Here is a 16,920-nt window from a genome sequence, read left to right as displayed (position 1 = left end):
CAATAACTGTTTAGAATACAAAAACTAATCTATTCATAGCACATTCTGAAGATCACAATAAATAAAAGACATTATATTATGTTGAAATATGACTATGTTGAACTATGAGCATACTTGTGTGGATTTATTCCTACTAAAAGTGATCTATTTTATTTATATTTAAGTAATAAAATTTTAAGCATACAAGTAAAGCCAAAATCTTGACATGTGTGAATGGACACACCAGAGCAACTTGAGTGAAAATGTAAAAGAAAACTGGGTAATATTTACATTACACAAGTAACCCATAAAAATCCTAAGCACTTAACTCATTCATTGAGAACTGAACTCAGGTTAAGTTAACAGCAATATACAATCTTATCCACTCAGTCATTGGTGGGCAGAAAGTATATATACCTAAACAGAAAATTATAAGTACTTGTGTCTTATTTTGAACTAGAATATTACTGAAAAGGTCAAGAATATTCCCATGTCCATACCATGAAAATAAAATTAAATGTTATTAAAGAATATGAGTTCTGGAAGTACAACACCAAAAAGTGCAAACAAAAGGTATGAATGAAAGTGAGAAACTGATTTAGAAGAAAAAGGATCCTACTTACCATAGCAATATGATTCATTTACTGCTGACACCAGCTGCCAAAAAGTGCATTTGAGAAATATAAAAGTAACGTATTGGGTAGGCAGTATCCATTGGAGGAAAAAGAAGATAATCTGATCACTGCTATAGTTACTTCTACAGCAACTGAAACAACTGGTACTCAGTCTACCCGCAATTACCTTAGCATCAGCAACTGCGTCCACATACAAATATCAGTTTTTTAAGCTATTTTAATTCAAAGCAATCCTTAATTTTTGCTGCCATCATTCAGCTCTATACAGATTTATTTTATGCTATGTAAAACCAAATACATAATTTCTGCAGTTTTTTCTCAATATATTTCAAAAATACAAGTCCTTAAAATAAAATGCTCTGATTATTAAACAAATAGAAAAAAAAAAACCTTTCTGATGTTCCTAATGAATTATGCTAGAATCTAGAGAAACTTTTTACAGCAGAAAATACTGACAGTTTCTTATTTTTGTCAAAAAATTATATTGAATACTCATTTCAAACATAATAATAAATAAACAAATTACATAAAACTGCATGGCAGTATTTCTTACTGTTGGTTTGATAATAATTCCTCAGATCTTTTCACAAAAAATGGGAAAATGTAATAGAGGCAATGAATTGCTCCTGCATACTGTTGATGCTCCATTAAAGTCGAAAAACACTGTAGGCCCTCAGTTACCAAGCTCTGTACTCTAAAATATCAAAATATGCATTTATATTGATAAAACCGCATTTGTAATAAATATGTTAAAAATTTTAATACACATACATTCAAAAGTAATTTATTAGTCAAAAAACAAGCACAACCAATTATTTTAATTTTGCATCTTTATTCACATAAGAAAACTTGATTCTGATATAAGATAAGCACTTTTTTAATAATACTATTAGAAATACTATAACAGCATTTATTAATCAGAAGCAAATGAATTAGTAACCTAAGCTGAGAAATGAATATTATGAAAAACAGCAGAGTTAACAGTGAACAGAAAACTATTACAGCCGCAAAAGCAAAACTGCTACTTTCATAATTATTTGCAACTCCCAAAAAGGTATTCACAATAAATAAAAGACATTATATTATGTTGAAATATGACTATGTTGAACTATGAGCATAGACATCACCTCACATAAGTGTATTTATGTGGCAACCCAGGTATGCAGCGCCAGTCTTTAGTGTTTTGCTTTTGTTGCACTGACAATTATTGTTAGAGTTTGTTTTTGTTGCACTGAGTGCACCCTCTTTTTTTTCTTTCCCCCCTTTCTTGTAAAGAACTGTAATGAGACAGTGAAGTTTGTCAGCTAATGAAAAAGCAAAATGTACTGCAGTTCTTCAGAAATATGACATTTTGCCTAACAGCAGAAAATGTAAAAATTTGCTTTGTGCAATTTGTATGCCTATGCTAAATTTGTGCAATTCTCTATTTTTTTTAAAAACAAAAACGATTTTTTCTGCATTTGGGAAAACAGAGTGTACAATCCCAAATTTGTGCAATTCTCTGATGTTTTCTCAAGGAAAAATAAACTACTCTGTACATGAGAAGAATGGCAGTGTATGCAGTGCCAAGTTGTGCATGATGCCAAGTTTCTGCAATACTCTGATGTTTTTAGAAGCTAAAATAGATCGCTGTGCACGTGAGAGAACAGCACAAAAAACAAAACCAAAAAAAGCCCATTTACGGATATTTCCTGCATATTTAATTCTGTCAATTGTTTGCTGTTTAACATAATTCTTAGTGCGACACCATTTTTGAAAATGGCTGTTGTCTTGCATATCTCAGCTTGGTGAAAAATTACTTGCCAATAGCTGGTGAATTTTCAGGAAGGGTATTTCAGGTGCGTATAATAGTATAGTTCAATGACATCATTACATCAATGGTTCACAATCAGCTCAGTAGCATCCACTGGTGATCACCGAAGAGACTGAAATGAGCATTTTTGGTCCAAGCCAAATTTAGCTCTGATAACCAACTGCTGCCACTGCCCTCGGGGCAATAATCACGAGATTGCACTGAACAGTTTGATTAATATTAAAAGTTATATAATGAATGTTTCAACAAATGGTTCTAAATGTCTTTTAAACCTTAAATGTCCTTCACTAATCTGTGTGTTTAAAATACCGGAACACCTGAAATTCCATTTGAGATCCACAATTACCCCTCCCCCAATTAACAAACAAACAGATGTGGAAGTTTCATACAGTATCATTTCTAATTGCATTCTTATGCGTATCTTAGAGAAAGGATAGAAAAAAGGGCTATTGCAATCTCAGTTATTTAGGCAGCTATGGTCGCAGCTTTGATCCTAATAATATTTTTACTAATACATGAACAAGTTGCTGTATATGCAGTGCACCAGATGGAGCATCACATATGTGTGTGTATTCCGGCTTGGCCAACAAAGCTTATATTTCAAGTTTGTACAGAACAACAGTATCTCAGAGGAACGTGGCGATTTAAAATTCTTGATGATAAATATGGCACCAAATATCGAAAAATTAATGTTATTACATTAAGCTCAACACTGCCGCTAATAATATTATATAAAATTTTTTATAATACATGCAGTGTCTCAGCTGGAATGTTTAAGATATGGAAAGGTTTATACGAGTATCTTACAAATGCATTTAGAGGAAGTGGTTGCATTACATGAAGATGAACATTCTGTTCACACTTTCAAATTGCAACTGAAACTGAAAGATTCTGAAACAACCTATGCACAACAGCAGTATTTTGCTTTTCCTTTGAGCATATGCATCCTTCTGCTACAATACTCCTCTGCCCTGACAGGAAGCATTTCCCACACTCCAAGGATGTCATGACAGGCCCATCTATTGATGAAGAAATAAATATGCTGCCACATATATATATATGTAATCAAAATGCACAGATATGTTAGTACAGTAGCAATCCCAAGAACCTATAAAAATGCTCACACCACAAAGCATCTCAAAGATTAGAATCTGCCACATATGAGCTCTTTTCTGATAGCAGTACAGTATTTTACTGCCACAGAGATGAACTATGATCGAAACCCAAGGTCATTTACCATCAACAAAGATATCAGAAACTTGTATGATACATTTTCTACCACTGTGATATGAGCAAGAATAAGAGAGGTACCAGTCAAGCACTGTTTGGAAACGATGGAAATGGGCTGTTTAAATTATATGTGGATATAAGTCCAAAGACAGTGAAGTCTGATAAATGACATTTAAAAGTATCAGCAGTGTTGGCACAGTGGTGAAAGGAACAAAAAGGCAAGCTGAAAAGCCTGGTCTTGTGTAGCCCTGTCATATTGAAGAATTTAAATAACATATTTATTAAAGCGAAAAACAGATTAAATGTAACAAGTTCATTAATACAGAGCCTAGCTACAAAAAATGAGAAAGATCGCTGGATATAAAAGCTCTTTGTGAGACATCACCGTGAAGTTGCCACATCTGTTCTTTTATAAAAAGTGAGCTATGACCCAAAACATTTAAAAAAACAATGGGTTACATTATTATTTCAGGAACAAGAGCCTATATTTCTTATTCTTCTAAAAAAAAAGGCGTGAGTCCCCCCCTCTGAAAAGAGGGTAATGGGCTAGAAATGTTTGGGAAACCTATGCATTAGATAAAAATAAACAACTTACATTATGCAAAAAATTCCACAAAAAGTACATTAAATTTAAAACTGTCATTTATCCTAATGCACAATTGAAATTAGAGCAATGGTTCTCAACGTTTTGATTAACATGTACCATCTAAACAAAAACTGAAAAACTTCAGTACCATCACTACATTTTATAATGATTATTTAATTATCAAAATTTAAGTTATAATAATTTAATTCTAAAATTTAGTGTGACATTTGGGCCTGTTTAAGAGAGAACAATTTCTTTGTCTGGCCTTATTTCACTTAGTTTTAGCCATAAATTAGGAACCACTTTGATTTTGTTCTATATTTACTTTTCAAATATAACATGGAAGAAAATCCTTGTTCACACAAATATGTTGAGCAAAAAGGAAATAAAAATTTAATAGCTTTATTTGAAATGCTTTAAATACTCTTTTCCCCACCCCACCCCCGGTTCAGTCAAAAGTTAACAAGTGTGTTATTTTTTTTAATCTTTAGTTAAGAGTTCGATCACAAGAAATTACTATCAACTGTTCTTTTCCTTCACAAGATTTTTGAATTTAATAGATAAAAATGTTTTTGTTTCTTTGCATACCACGTATTTTTCTCCTGTGTATCACTGGTGGTATGTGTACTAGCGGTTCAGAATTGCTGCTTTAGAGGATTTTATCCCCATTCCTTATAGTTTAAACACACTTAAAAACATGTTACTTAAAATTTTAAAAATGAGGAAACATATTTTGTCCTTTCACTACACCTTCTTGCTACACATTTTATTTTACTATGGTCTCCATATGTGTATATATATAATATTAATATCCTTTCTTTATTTTATTTCTTTATAAAAATTTTTATCTACATTCTGTTACAAATCATGAACATCTTTAACAAAATTATACATGGCTTTAGCTCACATCACTTAACAATGCTGCCTATTAAAACCAAAGTTATTTTGAAAAAATAATTTAAAAAAGTCAAATAAAATTTTTATTTATTTATTTATTTATTTATTCTTTAATGAAATAAATGAATAATTTTATAATGAAGAAAACTTAGACAAATCGAAATAAATAATGAAACTAAAAATACCAACTAATAAACAATTCCTTCCAAAGTTAATTTTCAAATAAACAGAAAAGTCGCAAAACTACCTATGTCCTTTACTTGTCATAACAATAATAAGATAGCAAGCAGCAGGATGTTTCTGTTCATACGCAGTCTGTAAGGTCTGAAGAATATGATCATCAGAAATATCTGGAACTTCACCATCATATATCTGTACCCATGGTGGACATTTTGTATCCATGATATGAAGTTTCAATGAAAATAAGCAGTCCCATGCCCAAGGCACAAAACCTTGCTCTTCTCTGTAATAATTAATAGATGCAAACTGCAGCATCTGAAAATTTAAAATAACTTCAATTTTAATCTATCAATATTTAACATAGAAATATTAAAGGAAGAAAAACTTGCAATCTGAAAATTTCAGATTACAATCCAACATCTCAAACATGAATCTACCAACAAAAATAAATAAAACATAAATAATAAATCTGAACAAAAACAATCTGATCTTGATTTCTGTTTAACACCTGAAATAATTTAATCCTATTAATTTAACGAACAATCTTTAAAATTCAAGATACAGAATAAAAAATCAAGTATTTAAGATTTTTTTAAGTTGTTCAAAAAACAACTTGCAATGATATTTAACCACAAAAATTAACACCACATGGAAAATTTTGCATCTATTTAAGAAAGAAAGATTTAATTATTCAAGATAAAGCAGTGCATATTTTCAGTGAATTTCTTGCATCCATGGAATGTAACAAATATGAGGCTTGCAACATGTGAAGTGGAAAAATTATTTTATTTCATCATAACATGGAATCTGCATACTGAAATCAAGAGTATTTGTATTCAGGTGTTGATATAAAAAATAATAATGCATACGCTTCTCTTTTCAAATAAAAATATGTACTACTGCTAAACCATATAAAATTAAATTTCTACTGCTGAATACACTAAAACTCAAATAAAAAAATAGTTTATTTTTAAACACTCCATTATCTGTTTCTGTATTTCTTTTTAGAATATAAAGTGATAGGGAAAGAAAACAACAGAAAATTATAAAAATATTAAAAACTTATTATGATTTTACATATTACTATTTTTTATATTAGACTTTTCCAGATTTTCAGATGTGTTTCAAGAAAATTCTGGGCTATCTGCATAGTGCATGTTGGCTGTGCTAAGAGTAAGTTAATTATAGTACCCCTTGAAAACACAAAAATTGGCTAATTACATGACTTTACATATATACAGTCAAAAGCCGTTAATCCGGACTCGTCGGGACTTCAGCAATTCCGGATTATAGATCATCAGTTTAAATCTGGTAAGATGGCATGCAGAAATTATAAATTTAAAAATATGAAACCGTAATTTATGAAATAAAGAACAATTATGATCTAAAAGCTATCAAAATTTACACAAAAAAAAAAAAAAAAAAAAAAGCTTAATATTTATTTGTTTACTTTATTAAACATTTCTTTCAATGTAAGTTGTTTAAGTTGCTTCGTTTTATGTGATAATACTTTCTCTTTAATTCTATAAACAGACATAATTTCTTGTTCAGTTACAAAGTTCCGCTGTTAAAGTCCTATAATTGCTGTGTCGAGCATACCGAATAATTTGTCAATTGAAATTTTTTCGTTTTCAATAACTCTGTATCACATTCTTGTTTATCGGAAGTGAATTATAATGACGAGGAATTTGATTTAAATCATATCAAAGACGGAGTACATCAAGATGAAATACTACATTTAGTAAGGAATTCTAAGCGAAATAAAATAAAAACATCTGCCAAATCATTGCACGCCGCGGCGTTTCGGCATCCGCCCTGCCCGGGCCGCAGAGCAGCATGAAATTGATAAACAGATTTCGGAATGGTTTGAGAAACGAAGGATATGCCTTTATCCATTTTTTACAGAAATTCCACTTTTTGTTTAATGGACTTCTAAACATACTTTCGCTTTGTAGATCCTTTACATAACAGTAAATACATATCGGAAATTCTATTTGACATAATCGAAAGTTCAAGCTTACTTTTATGAAATTGCTCTAACAGTCTGCAAAAAATAATAAGCCAGATCCAATTCGAAGATTCAGGAACTACGCAATCTGCAACATTAACTGAATTAGATCATTTTAACTTAGCTTATACCGTCCGTTATACATTAAACGCGCACTCGTAAATGTATTTTGCGCACGCGCACAAGCATATTCACAGCCACAGAGGTCTTACGCGCATGCGCCAACGTGACGCATGTGCAGAAAGTTTGTAGGTTTGAGGTCCGGATTATAGATCATTCCGGATTATGGGTGTCCGAATTAACGACTTTTAACTGTATATATATATAATCCCCAAAGAATTACTTTTATAACTATAATAGAAGTTGTTTTCTCAATTGAAGGTTGAGCTTACAATCTGCCCAATCAGAATTTTAAAATGGCTTTTCTGCACACATTCTCAACTGATGATTGAGATTAGAATCTGCCCAATCAGAATTTTAATATGGCTTTTCTGCAGACATTTTTCAGTTAAAGGAAGAAATAAATCTACTTAATGATATTTTAAAATAAATTCAAGTATTTTATATTAATTTAGCAGCATACATAAGTAATAAATATGTGCATTAAATTTCATGTTAAGGATTAAAAGGATGCTTAAAAATCGGTGGTATTTTGGCGAATACAGATTATTATTAAATGGTTAACTCAGATGACTTTTGTTTTACTGTAAAATGACAAATAAGGCATTTAAGAAAGAAGAAAGGGGTAAAAAGATTTTATTTTATATGAGAATGGGGGAATTTACTTTCACTTAACATGTACTGCACTTGTGCAATCGAATCTCTGGATTCTCAAGGTTACAGGTAACTTGCTTTGCCTTTCTAAAAGACAATCTGATTAGCGCTGCAAAAACTGGCTCTGTGCCAGCTGTCCGAATGACACTCTCCAAGAAAGTGATAACTTCTGATGTTGGAATGAAAATCACTTTTTGGGGGATCACAGTCTGAAATTCCCTGACTATTAAAATATTTAAATTCTCTGATTTTCCTTGATTTTTTGGTCAATTTTCTAATTCCCTGACTTTTCCCAGTTTTTCAGGTTTTCAAGGTAGCGTGGCAACCCTGTTTAATGTTCCTTTTTGTTTCTACTATTGCCCCCAACACAGAGGAAAGTATTTTGTGCATTCAATGTTGTAGTCCAAAATATGAAAATTTTCTTGAACTGAAATGAACTCAAGAAAAATATGAAAAGTAAATTAAGAAACAACACAAATATGAAATAAAACAGAGCTCTGCTCCATTGTTTACCAAAATTAACTGAAATAAAAGCATTCTTCGGAGGTCACCATTTAGTTCAATAATTACTGGATTATTTTCTTATTAAAAGAATAATACAAATTTCATGAAATCAGTTGAATTACCTGTATGGTGTATGCATACACCCTTTTGACCGTGTATGCATTTTAATGTTTTTTACTTAATTTACTAATTAAAAAACAGCATAGAGCAATAAAATTAAAGGAAATTTAAATCAACAAACAAAATTTATTAAACATGACTGATAATAAATGTATTCCAATTTTGAGACTTTTACAAAGGGAGAAAAGTTGTTGTTATCAAACATTGATATATTATATACTGGCGTAATGTAAAGTTCGCAAACCCATTCAGTTCAAATCAGTGTTGCCAGTATCAGAATGTAAAAATGCCCATCAGTCAAATTGACCGATGTGTACTTATATGTGTTAAGTTTGTTCAAATCATGAAAATTCACCTAGAGAGAGCACTATGGCAAAAAGCTTGCATTTATTATTAGTGAAAAGACAGCTAAAATGAAATATTAAAAATTTTAAGCTATGTAATAAATGACAAAATTTCATTTTCAGTATTTTAGAAACTAAATACACACTGTTGTGCCAAAACATTATGAACACCCCCAAATTTTGCAATGAACTCGTTAGGATGATGTGGAAGGCACATGTTTAAGTGGAAATGGTATTTAACTGCTGCTGGAGAAAGTAAGTAATCATTCTTGCACTTGGAAAAGGCTGCTGATCTAAGTAAATATGATAGAGGGCAAACTGTAATGGTCTGAAAACTCAGATTGAGTATCTCTGAAACTGCATGAGTAGTATGTTGTTCATGTTCTGTGGTTGTTGGTATTTATGCAAAGTGGATAAATGATGGTAAAATCAGCAGTAGATGCCAATATGTTGGAAGTCCACGCTCCATCAAAGAAAAAGGACGTTGGAGACAATTCTGGTTATAGCAAACAGTTATTGGTACAGCAAAATCGGTGCAAGCAGTCCAATACAGCTCAGCAGACAGTCCAATACAATGCAAATCCAAGTGCAAGTGTTTCGAAACACACAGTTAAAAGACACTGATGGATATAGGACTGCGCAGCAGACGTCCCACTCATGTGCCTCTCTCTGTTCACCAAGCGTCACTGTCAACTACGTCTACAGTGGGCCCAGAAACCTTGAGACTGGACCATGGATAAATGAAAGAAGTTGGCTGAACAGATGAATCATGATTTCTTACTCATTACGTCAATGGTCGTGTTGGTACACCATCTTCCAGGCAGTAAAAGTGTTGGGAGCACCAGAACTTCATGAAAGATTGCACATGTAATAGCTCCCAATCACTAAGATGATTTCCCTTAATCACTATTTGCCTAGAAGATGGATCCCAATCACCATCTTCCAGGCAAATATTTGCTCCCCCCTCCTGTACAGCAGGTCACACACAGGCTGGTGGTGGTGGTATTATACTTTGAGGCAGCTCTGAGACCCTTAGATATGGCAGAACATACTATGAAACTGCAGACTATCTAAACATAACTGTGGATCAGTTGCACCCTTACATGGAGTCTTCCCAAATGGAAATGTTATCTTCCAGTAGAACAACGGCCCATGTCATAAGGCTCGAAATGTGTTGGAGTGGTTCGAGAAGCATAAGGATTAATTCCAATTATTGCTCTGGCCACCTAACTAGCTGGAGGTCAACCTGATAAAGCATATTTGGGATGTCATTGAACGGCATTGCAGAGCTCAAAACACCACCAGATCGGAATATCTCGACTTTGCGTGACAGTTGCTTAGACATTTGGTACAACCTATCTCCAGTCATTTACCAAGAACTTGTAGCATCCATGCCGAGGCAAGTTCAGGCCAAAGGTTGCACAATGGGTTACTGAATAGGTAGTCATAATGCTTTGGCTCTTCAGTGTATGTTCCATGATCTCACACGCTTGAAGCAAGCAAAATGGAACAAATGGAAAGTATAATACTCTTTGTTTTGTATATCAATATTGAATTAATTGAAACCAGGGAAATTATTTTAGGGTTTTATGAAATCTATGATTCCACAAATTATTGTAGGAAACAGACTTAGACATTTAATACAGGCAGGTCAAGCCAATAATAAGTTGTTAAAAATGAAAGGGAAAGGATGTCAAAATATGCTGTTAAATGAGAATCTTCAGATATTTTACTTTTCGTATGTTGCTCATGTTTTCAATTTGATATAAATCAGGACTTCTTAAACTTTTTTCAGTCGTAACTCCTTTTTACCACCGAGATTTTTTCATGACTCCCAGGACCCCATAATATTTACAAAAATTTTTTGGGACCCCATAAGCATTGCACAAATTCAACACACACATGAGTGAAACCATCAATTTGTTCACTTGTACTGTAATATACTATTGCAGTTTTAGATCGTTAACTTCAATTTCTAATTTTAAGACATAGAACAATGTGAAAATTTTAAATAAGTAACAGATGAAATGACAGTGTCTCTTGCAAAGCAAGAAAAGCTAACGTTTAATATTATAAAAAGAATGCATCGAAACGTTTTCATTTTTTTCTCTTTGTCTGTATTGTCTTATCTTTATCTATTTTCAGATACACTGTGTAAAAACATTTAGTAATTGTAAAATTATTATAATAAGTTAAAGAAATATCAAAACTGCTAAAACTTTTGGCGACCCACAGCTGCAGGTCCCGCAGCCCCCAGGGTGTCGCAACCCACAGTTTAGGAAACCCTGATATACATGATGCAAAATGAGGATACAAGAAGTTTGTTTAAAACTATGCAAAAAAGATATTTAATTTCACTTCTTCACCAAAACGTTGGACAGTACATTTGGAGAATAAATCAGAATTAACAGTGGAGTAACTATTAGATATCTAATTAGAATTAAAGCAATGAAATTAAAACAAGTGAAGTTATGTGATATCAACTAGGAAAAATTTCTGATAGCATACATAAAATTATGAAACATGACAATTTTAATGAAGTAGAATTAAAACTTGACTATCTAGAAAGCTTGAGAAATGCTCAACGCCAAGATACGTGTGGATGGAAAATTGCAGATAGCACAGCATAGAAAAATGCAATTCATGGTAGAAAAGCAGAACAAATGGAAGAAATTTTCAAGCTAAAATTATAAAAGAAATCATCTTATTTGTTATCAACTTGAATATCAAAAGCCGACACTTAAAATTCTGAAAGATTTTGGGAGGGGAATGCATTTCAGACATAAAAGCCAACTTATTTTGTAAATTACAGCTTTAAATATTGGAAAACACATCCTGATGACCACTAGAGTTTGCAGAGATGTAGCCAAAACTGCATGAAACATTTTTACAGAAGTTTAAAGGGAAATATTTTTCTTTCTTTAACTAGGTAATTAACAGTTACGGATATAGTATACAAGCCAATTTATTCTGTAGGCTATATATGACAGTAAAAAATTCAATTATGAAATCCCATTGACCATTAAAGTTCGCAGAAGTATAAAGGAAAAAATTGTTCGTTCTTTAGGTAGGTAATGAACAATTACAGATATAGCATACAAAAGATATAAATCGCTAATCCTATTTTTTCATGTTACATTACTATTTTTCATCCATTTTCAAATAAAGCTGCAAATTGTGACCATCAACACACACTTTTCTTGATGCCAGAATCCCTTAACTTTGAAAATACTCTGCTGTATGCTTACTTCCAAGAATACAGATCCCAAAATTTAATCACTAAGTAAAGACAACACGGATAAATAGCAGTTAACTTGTATCCTTCTTTACAAAAACTGAACTGGCTTATCAAGAATTACATTTACCTAAAACCAAAGCAAAGATCATGCTATAATATCATGCTTATCGATCACTAGTGGAAACTGTTTGGTGACAGTGTCTTATACATTATTAATCTTTATTTTGCTAATTTTTTTGGGGGGGGAAGGTTTCTAAAATTCTAAAATATTCCAGTTACCTGAGTTTTCAGAATTAGTTGAATGCTGGATAGCCATGCTTTTATTGTAATGTAACATGAAACACAAAATTTAAGTACTACTGCATACATACAGGTTCTTGATAGATTGAATGCACTCAGAATTGATGACAGCTTGATAAAATTTATTTTACCAAAAGAAATCCTTCACAGTTCTGGAACTTTCCACAAAAATACTCATACAACTCTTCACAGTATCACTGAGTACAATCAGTAATAACATTTCAAATTACTAAGAACATTAAACACAATGCTATGGAAAACGCATCTAAAAGGCGAAGCTCTCATGGACATCTCAATACTCCACATTCACACTGAACTAATAACTGAGAGCAGATGCTCTCTCTGGTCTTTTATAGTTTTCACCTGGCCGCCGAGAAATCTCTAGTACTTCTTACTTCTCAAAATTACTAAAAGGCATATAAAGTTACATCTTAGGGCCAGATATGGTTACATTTGCATATAGTGATCAATTACCTTACCCATTACAGTTATACACGAACCGAACCCAAATGTCGTTAAATGGTCGTCACCGCTTATTATGTCATAATATTTTTTGTCATTTGGTATATATTGGTTATGTCAGAGCTTTCAAAACAAAAATTTTTGTACCTTAGTTTTAATATTGTTAAAATTTAGTTTCATATGTTGAAAATAGACATTATTATTAAAGAAAAGAACCCAAATTTACTTCTTTATACTTGTTGATTTTAAAATATGTTTAACAGTAAATTCTTTCAAGTATTAAATTGTTATTTGAAGTACTCATAATTTTTGGTACTTACTATTTTCTTGGCAAAAATTTTTGATAAATAAAAACTGTTGCCAAACGGTGTGATTAAGCACCAATAAATGATAATCATGATGTCACAACCACGATCTTCACCCAGTTTTTATGTAACATGGATCAGTTTTTATATGTCATACCTGTAACTTACATGTTCATTATTTAATCAAGTTAGGCTGATTACTGTTCATTATTTAACTAAGCAAAGAGTGATATTCTCCTTCCTAGCTTCTGCCAGAATAACTGAAACAGATTTGGCAGGTTTTCCGCCAACTTTTACAACCAACAACAAATACATATGCAAATTTGTTTTTTAATTACATTCATCATTATTTTACATTCAAATTACTATTTAAAAATTAACAAAATTTGGGGGTCCCCCCATTTTCTTCATAAGTAGGAAAAATAACGCATTATCATTTTATTGAATTCAACAGAATGAATAAATCAGGAGTTCTCCAACCGGGGGGGGGAAATTCACCTGGGGGGATTACACAGTTTCATGGGAGGAATTTGCTCAGTACTTTATTTAGCTGTTAAGTATGGCGTTTTAATTTATGAATACAAAAAGCTACTTTTATTCAAGTTACGGTATTTATTAACATTTTCTATACCTTTTGTTGTCTGACTTATAAAACATATTAAAACTAATCTAATTAAGTGCATAAATGTAATTTTTTAATTCTGAAGAGGAGGGAATGATCTTTAAGTGTATGGTGAAATAGGTGCATGATGCAAAATACGAGGGCTATCCAGAAAGTAGACTACGTTTTGGAATAAAAAAATAAACAAAGTATAGGAAACAAATTTTATTATATACAGATGAAAGCCACACTCAAATACTACTTTTCTACATAGTCACCATACAAATTAAGGCATTTATCGTAGCGATGTACGAGCTTGGAAATTCCTTCGTCGAAAAATTCGGCCGCCTGCGCCTTCAACCACTTCGTTACCTCTTCTTGCAGCTGTGCGTCGTCATCAAAACGCTGCATAGCCAGCCACTTCTTCATTGCTGGGAATAGGTGGAAGTCGCTCGGTGCCAGGTCGGGACTGTACGGCGGATGAGGAAACAACTCCCACTTAAAAGATTCAAGAACTTTACGAGTGACATTTGCCGTGTGGGGCCAGGCGTTGTCGTGAATCAACAAGATCTTAGAGCTCAACATTCCTCTGCGCTTGTTTTGAATTGCTCTTCTGAGTTTTTGGAGAGTTTGGCAATACCTTTGAGAGTTTATTGTAGTGCCTCTTTCCAGGAAGTCCACCAAAATTACACCTTTTCTGTCCCAAAAAACAGTCGCCATCATCTTCCTTGCCGACATTGTTTGCATGCATTTCTTGGGTTTTTGGGGAGAACTTGTGTGCCACCACTGCATTGATTGCAATTTCGTTTCACAGTTCACATGTTTCACCCATGTTTCGTCACCAGTAACGATGCGATCGAGTAAAGAGTCACCATCCTTATGGTAAGCGTCCAAAAAGTTCAACGCTGCAGCCATTCGCTGATTTTTGTGGTCCTCTGTCAAGATTTTTGGAATCCATCTTGCACAAAACTTGTGGTAACCAAGCTTTTCGCTGATGATTTCGTGCAACAAACTTCGCGAAATTTGTGGAAAACTCAAAGAAAGTTCCGTTATTGTGAAATTTCGATTTTCACGGACTTTAGCATCGACTTTTTCGAGAAGTTCGGCGGTCACTATGCTGGGTCTCCCACTTCGATCTTTGTCGTGAACATTGGTTCGGCCATTTTGAAATCTTATGACCCACTGACGCACTCCACCTTCAGTGATAATGTTGTCCCCATACACTTCACGAAGCTGCCGATAGATTTCTATCGGTTTACAGTTTTTTGCAGTCAGAAACCTTATTACTGAGCGCACCTCGCAGCTCGCGGGATTTTCAATTAACGCAGACATTTCAAACCGTCACAGTATCTGAACGGAGCACAGCACGAACCTCTCACTAGCACGGCTAGATGCAGACTGAGCTGCGCAACGCTCTGACCCCAAGATGACCGCGCTAGCCCCGCCCCTAGCGGACACAGATGGAAACGTAATCTACTTCCTGGATGGCCCTCGTAGTTTGGGAACCCCTGGACTAAATTATGTCATTGGCTAAAGTTTATATCTTTTAATTATAAAATTATTATTTTCTGGCAATAATAACAATGAACATTGTATTTATTTAAGCCTGATTTTAAAATAATGGTATCAAATATAAAAATTCAATCTGTCAAATAAGATACAGGGAAAAAATCTTTAAAGGTATACATTTAAGCTCTAAAATCTAAGTTTTCTTTTTAACATTGTTATGTTATTTTTCTTTTTAATATTGTTATGTTATTTAATGCAACAATCTAGTCATGACAGATATTAATTTAATACCAACACGAAATTATTTCCAGAAAAATAATCAGCAACACTTTTCTTTATATTAAATTGTTCAAATAAATTATTTTCACAGCAATATGGAATTACAAACCTGTGTTAGCCCATTAGAAACAGACCACTCATTTCCGCTGCTGTCAAATTTCAAGTAAGCTTTGAGAACTAAAACTGCAATTTCTTGATGCAATTCAAGAGGCAATACGAGTTCCCCCTGTAATTTTAAGAAATACTTAAACTTCATCAATGGTTACAAAATCCAAAATTTCAAACTAAAAAAAGAAAAAAAAAAACTACAATGTAAGAAGTTTATAACAAAGAAATAAATTTATATGAATGTATACTATATTCACTTTTCTTATTTAGCTCTTTTGAGCAAGCCAGAATGCCTCCAAGGGACTTGTTTAATGATCTTTTAGACTTTTCTATGTCTTTGCTTGTGTGCCAGATTACTATATTGTCTGCATAATTAGCAACTGTAGTGTCCCCTTCCAGGAGTTGGTGAATATTATCAACATACAAAAGGAATGGGCTGAGAACTGAGCCCTGAGGGACACCCACGTTCTTCTGTCTTTAGAGAAGACTTCATTATACCTTATATATAAACTTTCAAAAAGTCTGCAATCCAAATTATGGCATCACGTCTTATATCATGTTCATAAACGATTTCATTAAGTTCTTGTCACCATACAGTATAGAATGTTGATGTCCTATCCAGGAAGACAGCAGTGGTCTTTTCTGAAGGTGTTACTCGAAAGCCATCAATAACCGATTGACACAGGTAGAAAAGTTGATCTCCTGTGATATGATGTTTTCTGTATGCAGTTTGATAGAAATTCTTTACAAGTTCACCCATGATTCATGAATGTATAATACAGTTAAAAGTCATTAATTCGGACACCCATAATCCGGACCTCAAAGCTAAAATCTTTCTGCGCATGCGCCGCGCTGACGCATGCTCATAGGCGTTTTACGCGTGCGCGTAAGTCATTTACGACAGCGCATATGCGTCTGCGAAAGCGCAGAAAACGTTTTCGCATGCGCGTTTAATGTATAATGGACGGTATGAGCTAAAATGATCTAATTATCTATTTCAGTTAATGTTGATGATTGCGTTGTTCCTTAATCTTCGAATTGGATCAGG

At 33.1% G+C, this 16,920-nt stretch overlaps 1 protein-coding gene across 2 annotated transcripts in view; it reads right to left on the bottom strand.

Moving 5' to 3' along the window:
• Epg5 (ectopic P-granules autophagy protein 5) overlaps positions 1 to 16,920 on the bottom strand; it is a 342,575-nt gene that overhangs the window by 175,623 nt on the left and 150,032 nt on the right. For both annotated transcript variants that reach the window (XM_085816957.1, XM_085816958.1), the window contains exons 17-19: positions 15,874 to 15,990; positions 5,388 to 5,635; positions 1,168 to 1,308 (exon numbers count right to left, since the gene is read on the bottom strand). In XM_085816957.1, coding sequence (XP_085673083.1) covers positions 1,168 to 1,308; positions 5,388 to 5,635; positions 15,874 to 15,990 — 506 coding nt within the window. The remainder of the gene's footprint in view (positions 1 to 1,167; positions 1,309 to 5,387; positions 5,636 to 15,873; positions 15,991 to 16,920) is intronic.

The sequence above is a fragment of the Stegodyphus dumicola genome, chromosome 5 (assembly GCF_044657685.1).
Source record: "Stegodyphus dumicola isolate Sdum_Otavi_A_Nest chromosome 5, ASM4465768v1".
Lineage (NCBI taxonomy): Eukaryota > Metazoa > Arthropoda > Arachnida > Araneae > Eresidae > Stegodyphus > Stegodyphus dumicola.
Note: the sequence above shows the minus strand (reverse complement) of the source record. Positions and strands in the feature narration are given on the sequence as shown.